The sequence below is a fragment of the Miniopterus schreibersii genome (genome assembly GCF_964146895.1).
Source record: "Miniopterus schreibersii genome assembly, chromosome: 1".
Lineage (NCBI taxonomy): Eukaryota > Metazoa > Chordata > Mammalia > Chiroptera > Miniopteridae > Miniopterus > Miniopterus schreibersii.
Genome location: NC_138101.1, coordinates 182,804,229 through 182,825,713, shown reverse-complemented (window position 1 = coordinate 182,825,713; position 21,485 = coordinate 182,804,229). Strand labels below are relative to the sequence as shown.

The following is a 21,485-nucleotide window of genomic DNA, read 5'->3' as shown; positions in this document are numbered from 1 at the left end:
GTGTCAGCCTGAGCACCGAAGGGTAGGGGTTTCAATTCCTGGTCAAGAGCACGTACCTGGGTTATGGGTTCACTCCCTGCCCCTGGTCAGGGCCCATGCAGGAGGCAACCAGTCAATGTGTCTCTCTCACATTGATATTTCTCTCTCCCCCCCCTTCCTCTACTCTCTCTGAAAAGCAATGGAAAAAATATCCTCAGGTGAGGATTTAAAAAAGTAATAATAATCACCCACTAGGATGGTTAACACCTATGTAAACAGACGACCACTTCCATGGAAGGCCACCGGAGCTGCTCCTCCAGCCCCAACACCCTCACCGCACCCCTCCAGCCCTCAGAAATGTGCAATAATCTCACAGGGACTCCCAAAAAGCCATCTCTGCCCCATCAAATGACAAGGCAGACCACTTGAAAAATCTTTTATTGCTTTAAAACATCTGGTTTACAAATAGAAAATAAAAATTATGTTTTAAAATAAAGCAATGGATTTGGTAAACATTTTGTTAATACATTTTAAGGGAATAAAGAGTAAACCCTTTCTCCTTATCAAAAAGCAAGGCCGGGCCCTGGTCAGCTTGGCTCAGTGGTTACAGCATCGGCCTGTGGACCGAAGGGTTCGATTCCCAGTCAAGGGCACATTAAAATGGGTTTGATCCACGGCCCTGGTCAGGCTTGTGGGGGAAGCAACCAATCAATGTGTCTCTCTCACATTGATGTTTCTCTCTTTCCCCCCCCTTCCTCCCTCCCTCCCACTCTCTCTCTAAAAATCAATGGAAAAAATATCCATTGGTGGATTTAAAAAAAGTAAGGCCAGGTGGCTCAGTTGGAGTGTTGTCCTGTACACCAAAAGGTGGTGGGTTCGATTCCCGGTCAGGATCCATACCTAGGTTATGGGCTGGATCCCGGGTCAAGGTGCGTATGGGAGGCAACCAATCAATGTATCTTTCTTGCTCTCTCTCCCTCCCTTCCCCTTTCTCTAAAAATCAATAAAAACATATCCTCAGGTAAGGATTTATTTAAAAAAAAAAATTTTTTTTTTTTAAGGTAAGGCATACATTCTCTTTCATCCCTAACTTATTCCCCCCACCTAAACAGTGTCTGTACACACATGCACCCCTGGCTTCTCTGGCAGTGGCCCAAGCACCCCAGCACTGTCGCCTGCACAGGCTACTTCATATGCTGAGTCCAGGGCACTAGCCACAGCAAAACAAAACAGTGGTCATGATTGCAGCTGCTCAATGTACAGAAGAAATTACCAAAATGTCTTATTTTCAGGAGATACTCCCTACCCAAGCCTATGAGTAGAGCCAGACAGCAGGTTGAGCAGGAGAGGAGGTTAGCCTGGGTTGGCTTAAAGGGAATCCCTTAAAATTCAGAATATCTGATAAAAGGTTATTGCTAGAAGGGGGTAGGTGTGCAAATACTGTCCCCACCAGAGGTGGGATACCCTTAATTTAAGTGGGCTCAATTCCCATTTCAAAGGCCAAATGTGGCCTCTCATCTCAGAAGCAGCTTTGGATTTCTCAGGATCGGTTACAGGAAGGTGGCCGGTATCCCCTCCAGAGAAAACAAGCACCTTGTTCCTCAAGGCAGTGTCCATCTGAAGGCATCAGAGGTGACTATGACTCACAGAATCTCTGGGCAAGGACTTCTTTTGTAGGAAAGAACCTCCCCATTCCCAAATCCAGCTACCCAAGTTCCCCAATGTGGGCCTTCACAAACACACTCAGAAGGTAGCCCCCAGCACCCACACACCCAGGTGGTTACCTCTCCCCAATCAGTTTCTTCTTCATGGCTACAATGAAGTCTTTCTCAAGTTTATTGATGTTAGGTTTGATCAGCTCTTAGGAAAGAGGGTTTGGAGTCAGCCCCCAACTTTTGGCCAAGAGGACCTAGGTCCAGAGGACCTGTGGGTTTGTTCCAATGGTGCTCTCTCTCCCACAGAATGTCAGCAGTCAGTCGGATGACCTCCATCCAGTGCAGCTGCCGCTCCTCAGAACTGGGTCTTAAGACACTAGTAAAAGTTAATATCCTGAATAAGATTTCTTTCCATGATAATTTTGCAGGCTTTCTCCGTGAGGGATGGAGGTGAAGAGGGAAGGCAAGGTGCAAAGCCAGGACTGACTTCACTACCCAACAGCCTCTCCCAACACCAGCTCCCAGAACCTAAAAGGGGAGGGGGCGGGAATCGAATCTGCATTTGGTGAAAGGTGCGATTTTCCCCAACTAGACCGTGCAAGCTCTTGAGTGGGTTCCAGAAGCATAGGCACTGCTGTCCAAGCTACAAATATTCCAGCCGGTTCCCTCCAAAAGCTGCCCCTGCGAAGACCTTGGTGCTGGCAGTGAGCTGTGCTGACTGAAGAGGTGGGGGTGTTCTCCGTGTCCCTGAGTCACAGCCACCTTTCTCAGAGATGCTCCTCAGACACAGTGGTGGGCGCTTTGCTGATAACCCTCTCCTCCTTCTCCTCTTCATCCTCAAGTTTCTACAAGGAAAACAAGTAGGCAGCCTTTAGGTGAAGTGGCGCAGGACTCTGCCCTGGCCGGAGCGACTGCCAGGCAGTGCTCCATAATCAGCGGGAAAAACAAGAGCCAGAGGCCACCCATATCTTCCAGAGTGAACAAAGGGAACAAGAAAAGAGTGTCAGCCCCTGGCTCAAGTGTGCTCCCTACACACACACACACACACACACACACATCCCATCACAATGTCATCAGAGGAAAAACCAAAAAGGCCAGCTTTCTGTGATGCCATAATCACCACAAACCATCGCACTCCAAGTGCCACTGTTGTCCCCTCATGCTCCCTCTGCAATCTGACAGCCTAAAAACCAAGGGCGCTGATCATCAAGCATGCCATATCTGCAACTCCCTCCAAATTTCTGAATACCCCCATTTGGAGGCAGCCCCCAGAATGAGGGATGTTATTATAATGTGCATGGGATGGATGTCAGAAGATGTTTATACAGGCAGGATGCATAGCTGCATATATAAACTCAATGACTAAAAATATGTATATATACTTTATGCCTGGAAAAAGAGACTTTGGGTTGGTTTGGCTTTGGCTCCCTGGGAAGAGATGGCACAGGAGTAGAAGAGTCTTCTGGGTCACACTTGCTAGGTGGATTTGGAATTAAATGCGGCCTGGAAATTATCCTATGGGGATAATAGCTGCATACTGCCACCTTGGACATTTGCTATTTTAAGGAGCACTTTGCTTCTTAGCTCAAGGGTTCATCTAGTTAGGGAGAAGGCCTTGGGCACTGCACCGCCAACACCACTCAAGGGCTGGAGGAGTGTGTGCAGGGCCAAGCTAGAGCTCCGTGTCAATCAGACACATGGTGGTGTTTCCCCAGGGAGTGTCTCTGGGCCAGTCCATGGCAGTGGCAACAGCTGTGGAAATCCTCTTTCCCATTCTCAATCTTGCTAACTTTTGGCTCCGGGTTAGCCTCAGTCACGAGATGCCTTTATTCAGGCAATTTAAGTCAATCAGTCTTTCTCTCTGGCACACATGTGCACACGCACACACAGGCACACAAACACCTGCCTCTTCCAGAGCCATCACCTTGAAATCATAGTCAGAAACACAAATTAGTGGGAATGGAAGCATAGCCACCCTTCCAACTGGAAGAAAAATGGAAACCCAAACCAAGATTTTCATAGTCAAAGTCGGTCGTTACCCCCATCCCATAAGTTCTGTCTCTTTTTACCAAAACTATACACCTCACTGATCAGAAAGAGCACTTCCAGCAAGATCTGCCGGGTGCCCTGTCTTTACCGGTTCTGATAATGAATGTGTATGTTAACGTGCAGGTCTCACTTACACTGACCACCATAGCGGGCTCCAGAGAAGGGGCGCTCTGTGGCAACCCCGGCTTCCTTGGGTGTCAAGCCCAACATGGCTCTGACCTCCCATAACCCCAAGCTGCCCAGATGCAAGTGAGGTCCAGCGATGCATGGTGACTTATCCAGGGACACAGACAGTTGAGAACCATCACCAGACTTGTCTCCTGTTCCTACTCAGTGCTGCTTCCAATACTCCAAACAGAAGGGGACTGAGCCAGCAACTCCAACCTTGCGTGACAAACCTGGTCCACGTGCACAAGGCTCTGGTTCAAGAATAGCGAAATATTGGAACCACCTAAATATCCAACAAGGGGAAATGGAAATGTGTGTGTGTGTGTGTGTGCGTGCGTGTGTGTGTGTGTAGATGTGAGGATACAGAATGTCGGTGCGGAAAGGTTGTCGAGCTGTATTAAGGAAACAAGCAGGGCAGAAAACCAAATGCGCACAAGCATTCCCATAGAAGACAACAATGCAAGTGGACTAAAATGTTACTGGGTTATCTCCGGGTGCTAGGAGTAGAGGCAACCTTTACTTTCTTCTTCTTTGCGTTATCAAGTAAACATGGCACAATCTCATATCACTTGACACAGTATGTGACATTCCAAATGGAAACCTCTTCACAAAAAACCTATTCTGTTTTATTCCAGGCACCTTTTCCCAGGCTCTTTCTATATTCACCAAAGTGATCCAAATCCCTGTTTCCTTGTGCGTGGCACAGGTGGAAGCCCATCCCCACAGTGGCAATGCCATGGTCCTCAGCCAGCCTAGAGAAGAGCATTCCTGCCCTAAGCTTTCCCTGTTTCCCCAGTGAATTCCTGATCCTAGCTCCTCCCTCCACATGCCACTGCCAACTATAGAGTGTGAAATCAGAAGACAAATAGGAAAGTACAGAAGATTATCATCTGTCTGTCAAACCATATCCTTAAAATGCTAAATATATCTCTTTCAGATACCACTCTTTCCTTAGAAAATTGGCAGTTTTCAAACAGATAAACAGTCAGTGTTGGCACTCATAGGCCGACTGCTTTAGCGCTATAGGGTGGTAGTGCCAACGGCACCTTTTCCGGAGGACGGTTTAGCAGTATACACCAAGGTCTTCACAATGTGCGTGACCACTGACCCGTTCTCAAGGAAACACTGTGCTTCAGAACCTGCTCAGAGATTCAGTGTCCAGGACAATGTGATTTAAAACAATTGCAAACAACCTTAATGTCCACGGACAGGAAGACTGTTAAACAAATTATGATTTACCCACCTACCAGAACACTGTGCAGTCATTAAAAGTATGTTGTAAAGGATTAATGAGCAACAGGTAAAAACGCAGATAGGACAAGATTCCATTTTTGTTTAAAAACAAAATATATATGTGTGTACATATACATATACACACACATATATACACGCACACACATATATATTATATGGGGATATGGGCATGTATAAGCCAGTGCCAAAAAACAATATCTCACCTCCAGATGACTGGATTACAGGATGATTTTTAAATTTTCTACGCTTCTCTGTTGTTTTTTTCATTTTTTTATAAAAAACGTATATTACCTCTGTACTAAGTTTTAGGAGTTTTGTTTTATTGTTTAGTTTAAAAATACACTTTCACTCCTTCTCAAATCTGAAATTCCTTTCATCCTGGCTCAGATTTGGCACCTGCTGTTTTGGTTAAAATGATTCCCAGCTGATTAGAACAGATCACACTCCTGGTTCTCTCCCCTTCTGCCCCCATCAGCTCCTGCTTCCTGACTTATCCTTTTAGGGCCCTACTGGCTATCCATTGGCTCCAGTCCTTCTACACCCATGGCACTACCTAAGGAAGGGGCTGTCACATGCCAGGACAGCCACTGCCTTAGGGCCACCACCGCCATGACAGAATGACAGCCAAGCTCCCACCTTTCCTCTCCAGTCACTGACCCCAGGCTGAAGGCAGCTGAGCCAGCGTCTCAGAACTGGGCTCAGGATCCAAGGGGTGGGTGCTGCTCAGCAGACTGTGGCAATCGTGACACACTCTAAGGACCCAAGCAAGAAGGCCAAGGGAAGAGGAGGAAGCTGGAGAAGAGCCCAGGAAAGAGCAGAGGAAAAGCAGTGTGACCAGCCACTGGAGGAACTGTGGGTGCCACGTTCGCAAGAGCGGAGCTGGTCTCACAGGCCCCACAACACCAGTGTGCTCTGGGAGCTCCCCGCCCCACCCATGCTGCGGCATCCTCAGCCTGGGACCCAAATTTCAGCCCAGAAAGCTTCCGCATACATACATCCTCAGGAGTCTCTCTGTTTGCTTTTTGCCTTCGCAGATCTGCCTTGATGAATGCTGAGGTCAAGGGACCGAGAAGGAAGAGCAACAGAGACACAGAGTTATCGAGCTGACCAATGTTCAAGTTCATCCAAGAGAGGGAGCCCTAATTTTCCTAAGGGTCACAAGGATCCCAGACCTACTTCAGATATTCCAGGAAGCTAGGGGCACACTGTCACCCAACCTGATAAAGCCTGGAGATCACTGCTGTCCCTGACAGGCAGAAGCCAATGACAGTGGCCTTATAGATCACTTACATTTGCTAGAGAGTTGGCATGCATTGCTCTAATCCTCACAATAATCCCCATTTTACAGATTAGGAAACTGAGGCTCCCAGAGGTTGGTCCACTTGCCCAAGGTCAAATAGCTATGAAGGTCAGTGTCACATTCTGGTATTCAAATGAGGGTCTTTTATCTCCAAAGCCCATACTCATTCCACCAAAACATGTTACTGCCTCCCAAACAGATTTCCTGACAAGCTCTCCCCTCTGTTCTGACAACCCCTGATCTGTTGAGTAGATCGAGACACTGGGTCCCAAACTGCTTAAGCCCATGAGCAGCCTGAGCCTCATCTTGTCCTGAGGCCCCAACTCACCAGTGAGGACTGCTCCAAGTGCGAGGAACACACACAGGAAGATGTTCCCAGGCTTGGTTCCATAGCTGTCGATAATCTGGCCCTGGGAGATGGTGAAGATGATCCCAAATACCTGGAGAGGTACAAAGAAGACTGGGGACAAGGGCCCAGCCAACTAGTCCACAGTAGAGCTGAGCTGCCATAATGCAATGCCTACGCCAGCCAAGCAGGGCAGGGAACAAAGAACCACTGCCGTAAGGCCACTACCAAATAAGACCTACCTGGGCAGACACGTTGAGGAGGCCAGATGATATGCCTTCTGATTCTGGGTACGTCAGCTCCACAGCAAACTCAAATCCCAGGGGGAGATAGCCAGTCATAAAGAACCTGAAGGCCAGGTCACAGAAACAAGGTGATGGAGAACTTGCAGACAAGGATGGAGAGCCTCCCTCCTCCTTCAGAATTCCTTTTCCAGGTTTTTTCTATCCATCAAGACATGCCAGGCCCTTGAATGATCAAGCCACCCCTTCGGTGGCCATACCAAGGAAAGAGAGATCCCTCCAGACCAGGAAGATCATAGGTAGGCTTTGTACTCAGGAGGTCTTTGTACTCGAAAAGCCCTGCTTCTTCTATGTCCAGCCATCAGTTGCAAATAAACTTGGCATTTACAGAAGGGTGGGGATGCCTGGCATATTCAGCCCTCAGCTGAGACTCTGTGCCATGGATACACAGGCCCTACGCTAGGAGTGGGAAGTCCATGGATATTGAATAGCATCTACATGACTCTGTGGGACCTGGAAGAAAGGGCTCAAAGTCCTCCTTATTTCCCCCAGAGAGTCACCCACTGAGAAGGTCTGAGTCTCTCTCTCTCTCTCTCTCTCTCTCTCTCTCTCTCACACACACACACACACACACTCATGTACTACCCACAGTAAATAATTGGGAGGTGAAGCTGAGCAGAGACCCCTGTGGAAAGGGTCCTGTTTCCTATGCTTTCTCATACAACAGGTCTAGAAAATTCCAATTCTAATTCCTTACATCTGCAACACACTTCTTGCCACTTACCTGTCTGTTATCTCTCTCAATCATTCCAATGACACTACAAGGCAGGCCACTTATCTTCATTTATACAAGAGGAGACGGAGGCTCTGAGCTATTAAGTGGCATGCCTGAGGTCTACCAGATAGCAGCAGAGCTGAGACCAGGACTCAGACCTTCCATGGCCCATGGTGTCCTAGGCAGGGCTAAAAACGACTAAACATCTCCCAGCCTCCCAGAGGTCTGTGAAAAACACACTGCATCCCAACAGCACAGGTGGCCTTCAGAAGTGCTACCGGTAAACAAGACCTCTGGGCGTCACTTCCACATCTCCACAAAGGTCAGTGAGAAGGCAGCAAAGGGATCAATAGTACATCCTAGAATGTCAGCTGCCCTAGGATCCATGGGATGGTGCTTTCCAGTTAAACATGTTAGAGGTGAAACTTACCCCATTGTGCCAGCGGTGATGAACACTACCCACAGGTGCCCCAGGCTCAAGGTCATTGTGTACACCACCATGCCCACCACAGTCATGACATAGACCACCAGAGTTGTCTCCCTACAAGCAGAGACAAAAAGTTTGACTTACACATCTGACTTAACAGGATCATTTGTTCACTCATTCGTTTGTTCATTCATTCATTCTACAAATATCTATCAGGCATCTACATTCATTCACTCATTCATTCTACAAATATCAGGCACCTGCATTCATTCATTCATTCATTCATTCTACAAGTATCTATCAGGAACCTGCATTCATTCATTCATTCTACATGTATCTATCAGGCACCTGCTGTGTATCAAGCCCTCTGCTGTGTGTTAGCCATCTGCTTTCACAGGACTTTCTGTCCATGAGGTTGATGGACACCGAACCAATGATAAAACAGATAATTATTTAATTGCATGTGTCACTGCTACAAAGGGTAAGATCAGGAGAGTATGAAGCCATCTTGCTGGATGTGTGCTTTCCTCCTGCAGAACCCTTTCAACAATATCAAGCTGCACTTGGACTTACCAGTTCCTACCCACAGCAAGAAGGGCACAGCCCTTCACTCTCCTCATCCCCCCACAAAAAATAAACAGGAGAAACATCAGTGTGAGGGCTACCCCGGAAGCAACCCAATTCTGCATGTCTGCCTTGCCCAAGAGCCCATGACAATGCTGAGAAGTGCCCGGCCGGGCGTGGCTCAGCGGTTGAGCGTCAACCTAGGATCCAGGTGATCGGGGTTCGATTCTCGGTCAGGGCACATGCCCAGGTTGTGGGCTCGATCAATGACTCTCTCATCATTGATGTTTCTATCTCTCTCTCCCTCTCCTTTCCTCTCTCTGAAATCAATAAAGATATATTTTTTTAAAAAACACAATGCTGAGAAGTGATCTGACTTTTAGATTCTCTCTGTCATCCCTACGTTCTTCCTTCTGCCACTTGCACAGGTGCAGCATAGGTTTTCCTGCTAAAGCTGAACTACTCCAGACAGCAGGAACTAAGAAGGATCATTCTCCAGCCCTGAACTAAAAGTGACACCAAAGTAAGAAAGCTCTGCCCGCCTGCCTGGCGTGGCTCAGTGGTTGAGCCTTGACCTATGATCCAGGAGATCATGGTTCGATTCCCGGTCAGGACACATGCCTGCGTTGCAGGCTCAATCCCCAGTAGGGGGCGTGCAGGAGGCAGTCAATCAACGCCTCTCATCATTGGTGTTTCTATCTCTCTCCCACTCTCCCTTCCTCTCTCTGAAATCAATAAAACCATATAACAAAAACAAAAAAAAGAAAGCTCTGCCCACTCCCTGTCAGATTTCCCTTTGTCAGTCCCCTCAGGACCATCAGCAATGAGCTGGTTTGCTTCAGGCTCACCCAGCTTGTGCCCCTCCCCATACTTCTCCCATGGTGCCGACTCTGGATTGTGCTGGGGCCCTGACTCCTGCTCAGACCTGCATTTCTTTCCTTGCCCTACTTATTTCAGGGAACCGGCTCTGCACACACCTCTTCCCTCCTGCCCTGAACATCGGGTCTGAGACAATGACAGTTTAAAGCCTTCACACAGCTCCCCAGAGGCCAGAAACATGGTGGGGACATCAGCAGATGTATATTATGGTAATGTCAAACTAATACCTATAGCTACTGGGTGCCAAGAATTCTGATAAGCATTTTACATTCACTTATTATTCCACTCAACCATTATAAAAGGCCTGAGAGAAATGTTTGACTGTCCCTACTTTGACAAATGAGGAAACCGAGGCTCAGACTAGTTAGGTTACTTGTCTAAAGTCACCCACTGAGTAAATGCAGAGCTGGGGCTTGAACACGAAGTTGGGATTGGAACCCTGCACTCTTTCCACTATTGCACAGAGGATACTAATACACCGTGTGGTTGCAGCTCTGGGAAAGCTCAAGGCCAGAGCCTCTGAAGGACACGCCTACCAGCCGGGGCTTCAAAGCTGCTGCCGGAAGAGGAACCTTGTCCTTCCTCCACCCGCCCCCCTCATCTAGTCCGGCCCACCCCCAGAATGCCACCTCATGAACACCATTCTGTCCTGCTGACCCCGCCAGCTCATCTTTCACCAGATTCGTTCAACCACAGCTTCATCTTCAACCACTGATCCATCTAGAAAAACTACCTATAGTCCCAGCCTGAAAACAGGCCTGACCACCCAATTTCCAGCCCCCAGACCAGACAGGAGAAATCTGGGGGCCTTGGGGAGAAAATAACCGGCACCCAAAGACCAGATCACAGTTTTTGCATGTCGTTTTTCCTGGGTAGTAGTGCAAGGAATGTCTTGCGCTGACTGCAGGACCTGGGCATCAAGTGACGCTAAGGAACTGGTGACATCTAGGTTCTGACGTGTGTCCCCCCAGCCCTTTCACTGTATTTTCATCTGAGTCATCTGCTGCCCACAATCCAGCCTACTGACATTCCAATCCCTCCTTCGCCTGCCACCAAGCAAGCCCTGGAAACAGAAACAGTGCCGTTCACGGGTTTGGGGAAGGCCAGGCTTCACTGCTCTCATGTGTGGCTGAAGCAAGCAACTGACGGATGACAGAGACAAGAGGGCAGCCAAGCTCCAGCAGTTAATTAAGCCACACCAGGTCCCTCGTCATGTTCAACCAGGCAGCCACACCCCCGGGGATGGCCTCAATTGGCCTTTGACTAGGGCAGCCACAGTGAGCTCTGGTCTCACCAAAGCCTCACAGAAGTGGGTTTGTGTGGCAGAGAACAGGTCTGCCACTGTGCAGCGCCTCCAGACACTGGGAACTTTGAAGACCTTGACAAAGCAGCCCAGAATGCCGCTCTGCCCCAGCGCAGGGCAACCCTGGCTGGCCAGCATTAATTGAGCACCCAATGCATGCAGAGCACTGAAGAGATGCAGTAAGAAGAGAGGGATGACCCTGGCAGGGTAACTCAGTTGGTTAGAGTGTCATCCCTACGCCCCAAGGTTGTGGGTTTGATCCCTGGTCGGGGCATATAACAAAAATCAACAACCAATGAATGTGTAACTGGGTGGAACAACAAATTGATGTTTCTCTCTCTCTCCCTTCCTCTCTCTCTCTCTAAAAAAGTCAATTAAAAAAAAAAGAAGGCTGTTGGACATCTGTTTCTTCCAGTCTTTTCTCTGAGCCTGGCTACCGAATTGAGGCGACGTGAGACAAATGCAGACTAAGGCAAATGCAGATTCCCCTACTGAATTGGCATCCATGACAGTGGAGCCCAGGAGTCTGTATTTTTAATAAGCATCTTGGATTAGTCTAACATATACTAAAATCTTAGAACGACCACTCTGGGCTCTTAGAAATGCTCTGGGCATTCAGACCCAAAGCACATCACAATATTTACCAAGAAGGTAGAGTATAAGCAATTGGAAGATAATACACTATAAACCAAAGTAAGCACAGAGCATGGTGGGTAAACCCATGGGGTCCAAGGGAGCCATGAGAACAGGCCAGTGGAATCACCCCCTCATCTCCACTCTTTAGGGTTTCCACAAACTTTCCAACTGCTGACATTTTTCTACATTCATTTTCATTTCTCTCCCATCTGCCCTTTCCATAGCTACTTGCGGGGAGAGGGGGGAAGGTGGTATTGCGCTAGGCCTTGTGTCCTTTATCTCTAAATCTCCACAGGGCAGGTATTATTTCCCTCGTTTTATAAATGAGGAAACTGAAGCTCAGAGAAGATAAATTTGAACTGCCCACTTGACCACTCAGCTGTCGCACCCAAAACTCTGGAGCTGTATTGCTAATGAGCATGTCATTTCAAAAATGAGTCCCCCAGTTTTCAGTCCGAGAGGAAGAGTCACTTACTTGTAGGTTTTGGACCTATCCAGCCAGATGCCTGAGATCATAGCCCCGAACATTCCTGCAATGACAATGGTCAGGCCTATTCTTCCAGCATTCACTTCTTCCCCCTGGGAAAGAAAACCACAGCCCCCAAAGATCAGCCAGTGACAGGACAAGACACAGACAGAGCACAGTCAACATGAGGTGAAGGGGCAAAGGCAAGGGCCTCAGGTTCCATTAGAGCCAGTTCTCAGAATATATCAGGGAGAGACAGCGGGTGGGAAGCTGCCAATGGGGAGAAAATCCTAAAACAGTTGCTCCTCTCAACATAATATAACCCCAGATGCGTGTGCATGATACTGGATGCTGGAGTGAACCAAATTTTATCCTTAGAACCACGTTGAGGTAGATTTATTTTTTTAATGTAATTCTTATAGCAACTCTTTTACCTTATTTACCATTATTTCCATCTCACAGATAGGGAAACTGAAATATGTATATCCAAATACCCCATACTTAGGTTTTTGAAGCTATCAGTGTCAAAAGAAATGGCAAAAAAATTATATATTTGTAAGCCTTTATTATTATGAGCCAGGCACCATGCCGCGAGTTTTACACCATTACCTCATTTAATTCTCCTAATTCCCCACCATAAGGTTAGGAATCCGTATTCCACATTTTTCAGATGAAGAGACTGAGGCACAGCGAGATTAACCTATCAATCCAAGATCATGAGGCATCTATTAAGTGCAGAGCTAGGATTTGAACTCAGACCTGTCAAACTCCAAAACTGGAACACTTAGCGACAGTGACCACCTCTGCAACTGTGAGACCCTGGTCCTTTCACAAGAAGGCTGGAACTGAGATTCCTGACTCCAGGACACCCAGTGTCCCATTCCCAGCATCGAGCCCTCACTGGTTCTGGAAACGTTTAAACAATACCTTCAGCTGAGTAACTAAGAGTTCAAAATTAAGTCTTGCCCGTATATTACAAATTAAACATTTCAGACATGACTCGAAATATATATGTTTACCTACTGTGTTGCCAGGAGCCATGCTTTGCACTTTATGAATATATAACATATATGAATATATACATAGGCACACACAGTATTATTTACTCTCTAATCCTAAAAACAATCTTTTAATAAGTAATTATGCTTCTTTTGCAGAAAAGAGAGTGAGAGCTCAGAGACACTAACTAGCTTGTCACACGGTTTGGTGCCACCAGAGCTGGGGTTGAGACTCTCCAAATCTCATGAGCACACCACTGTGCCACGCTGCCTACAAGTGGGCAGTCCAAGGGTCAACCACTACCCCAGCGCCTGCCGGGAAACACTCAGAAACCTCCTCTCTGGGGGCCAGCAAGCTTAGGGGACGCCCTTACCGGATAGTGCAAGATCACCATGCGATTCAGCAGAGTGGACAAGGCATAAAACGCCCCAGCGTTCAGACCTGAGGAGGGAGGGAGAAACACAGCATTAGGGTCGGCCTGCTGGGCCACTGCGAACTCCCCCCCCAGTTCGGGAGGTCAGAAATCCTCATTCTCCTTGCCGCTGGGAATGGCGTCCTCAGAGAAGAAAAATCCAGGGAATATGAGGCTACTCTGCAGTTCTTCTCCAAGAAGTATGCCACAACAACCAAAGGTAGCCATTTCCACCTGTTCTTAGCTACACACCCTTGCCCTCTGACCCCTTTAACCCTGCCCAGGGAACAGGTTCTGCAAAGTATTACTCCCAGGTCAGAGTCGTCAACATTCCTTTCTTAAGCCTTGGCTAGATTATGTGCTAAGTGGAACTAACTGGACACCTTCCACCTCCTCCTGATGACCTATCCCCTCTCCAGACTGCTCCAGACCTTTAACCCCTGACATCACTCCCTCTGCAAGTGGTTTCTCACCTCTTTCCTCATTGCTCCTTCAGCTTTCTTCTCAGAATCAATGCCACACAAAATCTTACATTTGAAACCAGAAAGGACCCTAAAGAACATTTAGTTGCCTCTCCTAATTCATTGGAACATTCAACAAATAAATGGAAAACCTAGAATATACTGTAAGGACGAACTCATTTGTCCAAAGCCACATAGTGAGTTACAGCAACTAAGACAAGACTGGAATTGACCCAAAGGAGAAAGGGCCTCCTGCCTCGCTTCCTAATGACCATAATGCTAATGATGATGATGATGATGATGATGATATGATCACGGCAGCAGCACCTACTTATGTACTAGACGCTGTTCTAAGCACCTTACAATCCCCCCAACAACCCTAGAAGGCAGGTAGTATATTATCCCCACTTTATAGATGGGAAAAAAGAACGCAGAGTTAGAAACAAATACACCAGGAGACTTTTGTTGTTGTTGTTGTTAATTCTTACCCGAGGGTATTTTTCCATTGATTTTTTTTTTTTTAAGAAAGAGTAGAAGGAAGGGAAAGGGAAAGGAAGAGGGGGAGGGGGAGGGGGAGGGAGAGGGAGGGAGGAGAGAGAGGGGGAGAGGGGGAGAGGGAAGGGGAGAAATAGACATCGTCTGGCTGCCTCCCACAGGTGCCCCAACGGGGGCCAGGGATAGAACCCAGGACCCTTTAGTGCCTGGGCTGACACTAACCACTGAGCCAGGGCTTCACCAGGAGACTTTTTAGTTTTAACAAAACATTGAGACTCACAAGACTACCATGGCAATCTCGACATTAGAGATCCACTTAGAAGGGACACAGCTCTTGGACAGGGCAGCCTTGGGATTTCTTCTTCAATGGGACCAGTACGTAGAGCCGAAGTCCGTCGAGCCATCCAGAAGCTATTTTCTTTGGCCCGCAAGGTGATGGCTCAGATACAGGCAAAGGTGGCTCTGGCAACCACCCTGGTTTAACGGCTGACAGGAGCCACTACTGCTTGCAACAACTCTGTAGACATAGCTTCCAGCGTCTCAATAAAGGATGGGACAGTGAAAGAGTCACCATACTCAGCAAAACACAAAGAACAGCTCCTTAACAGATATGGAAAGGTCTCCCCATCTAGTTGTACTCATTTTTATCACAAGAGGTCATTTTTATCATAAGCAGTGTTGCATAAGTGCAGCTGACTTACTCCCTTTTTCAGGGTCCCAGAGGAAGGAGATGATGAGAGTCATTGATTGGCGGCCTCGTGCATGCCCCTTGCTGGGGATCAAGCCTGCAGCCCAGGGCAGGAATCAAACCTTGATCTCCTGGATTACAGGAAGATGCTCAACCGCTGAGCCACGCCAGCTGGGCTCTTAATCACTTGTTTTACAGCCTCACAAACTGATTCTTGCCCTGGCCAGGCAGCTCAGTTGGTTAGAGCATCATCCCGATACATCAAGGTTGAGGGGTTCGATCCCTGGTCAGGGCACATACAAGAATCAACCAATGAATGCATAAATAAGTGGAGCAACAAATCAATGTTTCTCTCTCTCTCTCACCACCCTCCCTTCTTTCCTCTCTCTCTCTAAAATCAATAAACTAAAAAACAAAACAAAAACAAAATCTGATTCTTAACCATTTCCCCAGCTCAGGTTACTGAAAATTTCCTTGAATTCCTGCCTCTCCCAGCAGGTCACTCAAGGATACAACAAAGGGGGTTCAATGTCACCTCCTGAGGGGTGCAGGGCCAGTGAGTCGGCAAATCAAGGAGCATCACTGAGCATCACTACAACTGCCAGATCATGGTCATGAGGACTTTGTCAACATAAAAACATCCAAACCTATCGAGGATATTTATAAAAATTTATTTCAAATTTAATAGTGTTAAAAATGTATTTGAGCCAAACAGAGAACATGCCTGGAAGCAAGATCTCAACAGACTGAGAAAAATGCTTAAGAAAATAACAGTTTACAGTTTATTTTATGCATTTGAGATTAAGAGGGAACATAAGGAAGATTACATGAGGGTGGGAGAAAGCAAGGCAGGGATTGGATTACAGCAGGGGTGGGGAATGTCCGGCCCACAGGCCATATAAGGCCTGAGAAGTCATTTGGTCTGGCCCTGCCAAGGCAACCGCAGTTCCAGCCATCACATTAGCGGTGAGTTAATTAAATGTTTCACCAAATATAGCAGGCTAATTTTTAAGTTGGTAATTTTGTATGGCCTGCAAATGATATAAACATCCAAATGGCTGTTGGCAGAAAAAAGGTTCCCCACCCCTAGATTACAGGCTAGTTAAGATTATGTGCTTTCTTGAGGATGGTCACACTTTAGAAAGAGGGGTCTGAAAGGGTGGTCAGGTATTAGAAGGAGCAGTCTGAAAGATGGCATTTGGGACGTTAACTTAAGACACACAGAAACATGGGCAGAGCTTGCTTAAGGCAAAGATAAGCCTTTTACTAGGGGAGGTATATGTCTGGGGCATGGCTACCCATCCTGACCTATCCAGTTAGGAATCTGTGATCAAATCCCCATGAGAGCCCTGGCCTACGTGGCTCAGTTGGTTGGAGTGTCATGCCATATACCGAAAAGTTGTGGGTTCGATCCCTGATTAGGAGGTGGCCAACTGATGTTTCGCTCTCACAGCAATGTATCTCTCTTTCTCTCTGCCTCTCCCTTCCTCTCACTCTAAAATCAATACAAAAACATGTCCTCGGGTGAGGATTTAAAAAAAAAAAAAGCCGTCCTGATCATCTTGTGCAATTACTTTCCACAGAACCCCTTTTTTGCCCATAACTATGGGGCTCTCAGCAACTTCTTATGCAACAAGCATACCCAACTAATCTTTACACCACACACCCAGCCACTTGGAAATTCCACTCCAGAGTCAAGGGGGCCCACAAAGAGACACATTTCTGAAAAGGGTGGAGGGGTGGAATGTGGGTAGGAAGGAGAATGAAAGCAGCCCCTAGTCCTGTTCCTCACACCTCTCAGCCCCTCCCAGACTCTGGTCCGAGCTTCACACTGCAAGGGGCAAGAAAATGCTCCAAGTAATGCTCAGCTTCAGGTGTGACAGCTACTTTCAGCTTGGGCCCACCTGGAATGAAGAAGGCAAAATCCACAGGAAACAGAGAAAATTATATGAGAGCGAGGCAGGATAGAAAGAAGTTAAGAAAAGCTTCTGATAAGTGAAATAAGGAAGTAGGAGCAGCCATTACACGCCAATAAGACTCTAGGTCCTCATCAGAGCCCCCACTTCCAGGCATGATCAAAGGGAAACAGTTTATGGCAGAAAACTCCTGCAGTGGGCACAGAAGTCAACAACGACAAGAACTGTCTAAAACCAGCTCAACCCAAGATGGAGGAAAAATTGACCAGAGATATAGCCCAAACCTCGTTATACCATCATTATAATGAAAACTGATACCACAAGTAGAAGGGGACCAAGGAAGACAAACATCATGACATTTTGGGAACAGACCATATTAGTAACAAGAAGCCCCTCCCAACCAGAAGGTGGAGACAGAATTTGGCACCAGGAATGCCATGACACTTTTGAAAGAACCATATTAGTAACAAGACAACCCCTTCCAACCAAAAGGCAGAGTCAGAATTTGGCACCACAAATTTCAGAAACAACCCACCCTTGGAATCATAAAGTCCCAAGAACTGACTCACCCAGCAAGTAACTCACTGGCAAGTTTGCACACGTCCACTTGGACATGTACTTTTATTTCTTTCACAGCAACTAGGAGAGCAGCAGGCAGCAGCAGCTCGTTCCAGTCTCACCACCTGATCCTGTCTCCAGGAACCCACATCCTAGCCTCTTTTTCTCTACCTAAGTAAAATTTGCTTTCACTCTCACTTGGACTTGTTTTTGTTTTGTTTTGTTTTTTTTAAACATATCTTTATTGATTTCAGAGAGAGGAAAGAAGAGGGAGAGAGAGAGAGAGAAACATCAATGATGAGAGAGTCATTTATCGGCTGCCTAGCCCGCAACCCAGGCATGTGCCCTGACCAGGAATCGAACCCAGGTCTCCTGGATCCTAGGTCAATGCTCAACCGCTAAGCCACGCCCGGCTGGGCTGGACTTGTTTTTGAATTCTTTCTTACGTGAGTCAAGAGCCTGGAGGTCCTGGACCTGCAGGGGCAATCCAGTGACAGGTGGACTGGGAGCAAAAAAACCCACCTCAAACACCAGCACTTTCGTGATCCTGAAAAAGGCAGAGGGAAGCAGTCCTGGTTGACCTACACTACTGAAGCTGAGCACTTTCAAGGGGACTCAGTGGTTTAGGGAAATCAGGTCCAGATCAGCACCACCTGGGAGATTGTTAGAAATGCAAATTCCTGACACCTCTGTAGACGTACTGCAGCAGAAACTCTGGGAGTTCTGCAATCTGTGTGTCAACAGGGCCTCCAGGTACTTCTGATAGTGCTCAAATTTGAGACCCACTGGCTCAGCTAGACTAGTGTGGTTTAGTCATCCTGAACTCCCAGGCAGCATGGAGACTGAATCAGGGCTAAGGCAGAGGTGGGGGTGGGGGGTCGGGAGTATGGGAGTGGAGAAGATGATCACCCGGGAAGGCTGCCATTCTTTCCAACTGTTTCTACAGGAATTAGGAATTAGGGGCTTATGTATAGTTTCTGAATCTATCTTTAGTCTAGATGTCCCTGCCCATATTGTTGAAGGCTACCAGGCACGGTTAAACAGCACAAGTCCACTCCACCGCCCAAACCAAGGGGTTCAGCATCCCACAAGAAGGGCAGGAATGAAACACATGCTCTTCCCTGTGAGTACCTCTTTACAGGAATACAGGTTACTGTGCTATATGCAGGTATGTTTAGGCCCAACAAGTTAAGTCTGCCGAGTCAGGGCCGTACTCCTGTGAGAAAATGTGATCTCCCCTCAGAGGCCTGGTAATTCCTGATATCATTCCCCAGAAGAAGTACCAGTCACTGAAGAGGTGGGCTTTAGGAAGGCAGAAAGGGATCGTCATCACTCTGATTCTCTCCTTTGTCAAGAGCAGTTTTTTCAAACTGTGGTCCAGAGACCACTGGCATTAGAAGGCCTTAGAGTTAAAAAAAAAATGCAGATTCCTGGGCTCTGCCCTGGGCCTACTCAATCTGAATCTCCAGGAATGGGGCTAGAAATCTGCATTTTAACAAAAAATAAACAAACAAAAAACCCTGACATTTCTTAAATTCTCTGGAGTTTGGAAATAAAGGGCCTTGGGAATACTGAAGACCAATGGCCAGGCCCAGGCTCCAGGTGTGAGGTTAACATGGAGGCAGCTGGGGTGGGAAGGGGCTTCAAGACCATGAGAATGACCCCATAACATACCTACTTTGTAGGTTCTCAACCCTGCTGCATACCAGAATCGCCTAGAATGCTTGTTAAAAGCAGATTTCCAGGGGTGGACCCAGAAATTCAAATTATCTTCCAGAAGAGAAGCATGGAAATCTTTGCACACTTCAATGGAGCACCCCAGGGAATTCTTTCACTAGGCAAGCCTGGGAAACACTGATCCCAGGTCCTATCTCTGTGTTCTGGTTACTCTGGGTTCATTTCCCTTTTGTCCTTCCTGAATTTGTAGCAAACCCTTGTTTTTTGGGGTTTTTTTTTTGTTTTTTTTTTAGAGAGAGAAAGGGAGAGGGTAGAGGAGGAGGGAGGGGGAGAGAGAGACAGAGAGACATCAATTTGTTGTTCCACTTATTTATTCATTCACTGGTTGCTTCCTTTATGTGCCCTGACTAGAGATTAAATCCACAACCCTGGACACTAACCAACTGAGTTACCTGGCCAGGGCTAAACCCTTGTTTTAAAGGGCCAGCATGACCTCAGCAAAGCTCCAGGGAATCACAAGTATTTTATACCTCCTCTTAAGCCAAGATCTTAGAGGGGACACAAAGTGTCCCCCCTAGGCCCATGTAAGTGAGGCAATGGTGAAGCCCTTGAGAGCTCCAAGGGAAGGTATCCTCAGGACACACCGGTGACGCTGAATTCAGATGCCCAGCATGGAAGAGTATTCAGAAGCCCTGGAGGCAAGACTGGGAGATAACATGGAAAAATATTCCCTTCAAGGACATTCTTTAAAGGGGGAGAATTTTTTAACATGGCAACTATGCCATCGCCATTGATGAAAAAAGATTAGAGAGGCCTTGTGAAAGCAAGACCTAGAGACGCAAGGAGAAGGTAGCAAAGAAGGTTCTTTTCTTCACCACCCTCCCCCCCCATGCACATCACATGACCTGCCCCACCCCCACACTGTTAGACCCTCGGGATCTGGTTCCAGTCCCATCCTCCTGCATTGCCAGACCTGGAGGAGGGAGAGTATTTTACTAGGGGAGGCAGTTTCTTCTTCTTGCGACAGTTTGGCAACATCAGGCACAAACCCACTTCCGCACCTCCTCCCCCCTAAGTGAACTGCCAGGTTTAAAAAACAAAAACAAACAGCATGCCCGGTTACATCTGAATGTCAAAAAATGAATAACTTTTGCCTGCTGGGCGTGGCTCAGTGGCTAAGCATCAATAGACGCAGGATCCAGGAGATCACAGCTTGATTCCCAGTCAGGGCACATGCCTGGGTTGCAGGCTCGATCCCCAGCAGGAGGTGTGCAGGAGGCAGCCGATCAATGACTTTCTCATCATTGATGTTTCTATCTCTCTTTCTCCCTTCCTCTCTCTGAAATCAATAAATATATATTTTTTAAAAAGAGAGAGAATGCATGTAAAGCCCTTCACATGGTGCCTGGCACACAGTAATGGCTCAATAAAATTATTTTCAAATCTGCGATTAAGCCTAAGAATCATTTCCTGTTGGCAAAGAGCCTTGTCTCCAAGTCCAATTCTCTACCATGGAAATTAGGCTTGTGATTCTCTGAAACGAGTACAAACATTCAGATTAGTTTAACTCCCTCTCACTGAGACAATCCCAGGCCTTTGAGAAAAATGTTAATAAATTCTACCTATAACCAATAGAGTTGAATACTTCCAGAGACTCAGAAATGAATTGCTTTGTCCATCAACCCACATGAGTCAGCTTATTATTGGGATGAATGCAGAGATACACTAAGAACTGAGAAGCTTGGGGAGAATGAGGATGGAGACCCAAGACCTTGAAGGCTCACCTAGTTATCTAGAGCTATTCCAGATGAGAGGTCACCTAACTGTCGTGTATGCCTGAAAAATTTAAGTGTGCCTCTCTACCCCAGGATGATGCTATCTCTTATCAATGCTTTAGCAGATAAACACTTTAATTGAAATAAAGGGCACTGATAAGTCTAAAATGAAATTGACACAATTTTAGGAAGGACTATAGGCAGTTATGTAACAGGCATCAAGAGTGCAGGTGTTGGGAGTTAGACAAACCTGTATCTGAATCCTGGCACTTAAAAGCTGTGTGATCTTGAGCTTGTTACCTAATCTCTCTGAGTTTTTTTCCTCATAGGTTAAATGGGGATAGTTATAGCACCTACCTAACCAGGGTGCAGGGGAAGTTAAGTAAAAGTATACGTGAAAAGACTTGGCACATAGTAAATGCTACTGTTATAAAACACACGGTTTATGAACCTATAGAGAA

At 47.0% G+C, this 21,485-nt stretch overlaps 1 protein-coding gene across 3 annotated transcripts in view; it reads right to left on the bottom strand.

Annotated features, from left to right (window-relative positions):
- Positions 1-368: 368 nt before the first annotated feature.
- FLVCR2 (FLVCR choline and putative heme transporter 2) overlaps positions 369-21,485 on the bottom strand; it is a 56,215-nt gene continuing 35,098 nt past the window's right edge. Inside the window, exons 4-10 of one of the 3 annotated variants that reach the window (XM_081147126.1) lie at positions 13,416-13,483; positions 12,053-12,156; positions 8,199-8,309; positions 6,994-7,099; positions 6,734-6,845; positions 6,101-6,156; positions 369-2,479 (exon numbers count right to left, since the gene is read on the bottom strand). In XM_081147126.1, coding sequence (XP_081003252.1) covers positions 2,402-2,479; positions 6,101-6,156; positions 6,734-6,845; positions 6,994-7,099; positions 8,199-8,309; positions 12,053-12,156; positions 13,416-13,483 — 635 coding nt within the window. In that variant the 3' untranslated portion in view covers positions 369-2,401. The remainder of the gene's footprint in view (positions 2,480-6,100; positions 6,157-6,733; positions 6,846-6,993; positions 7,100-8,198; positions 8,310-12,052; positions 12,157-13,415; positions 13,484-21,485) is intronic. The other 2 variants (XM_081147128.1, XM_081147127.1) reach the window with 2 other exon arrangements.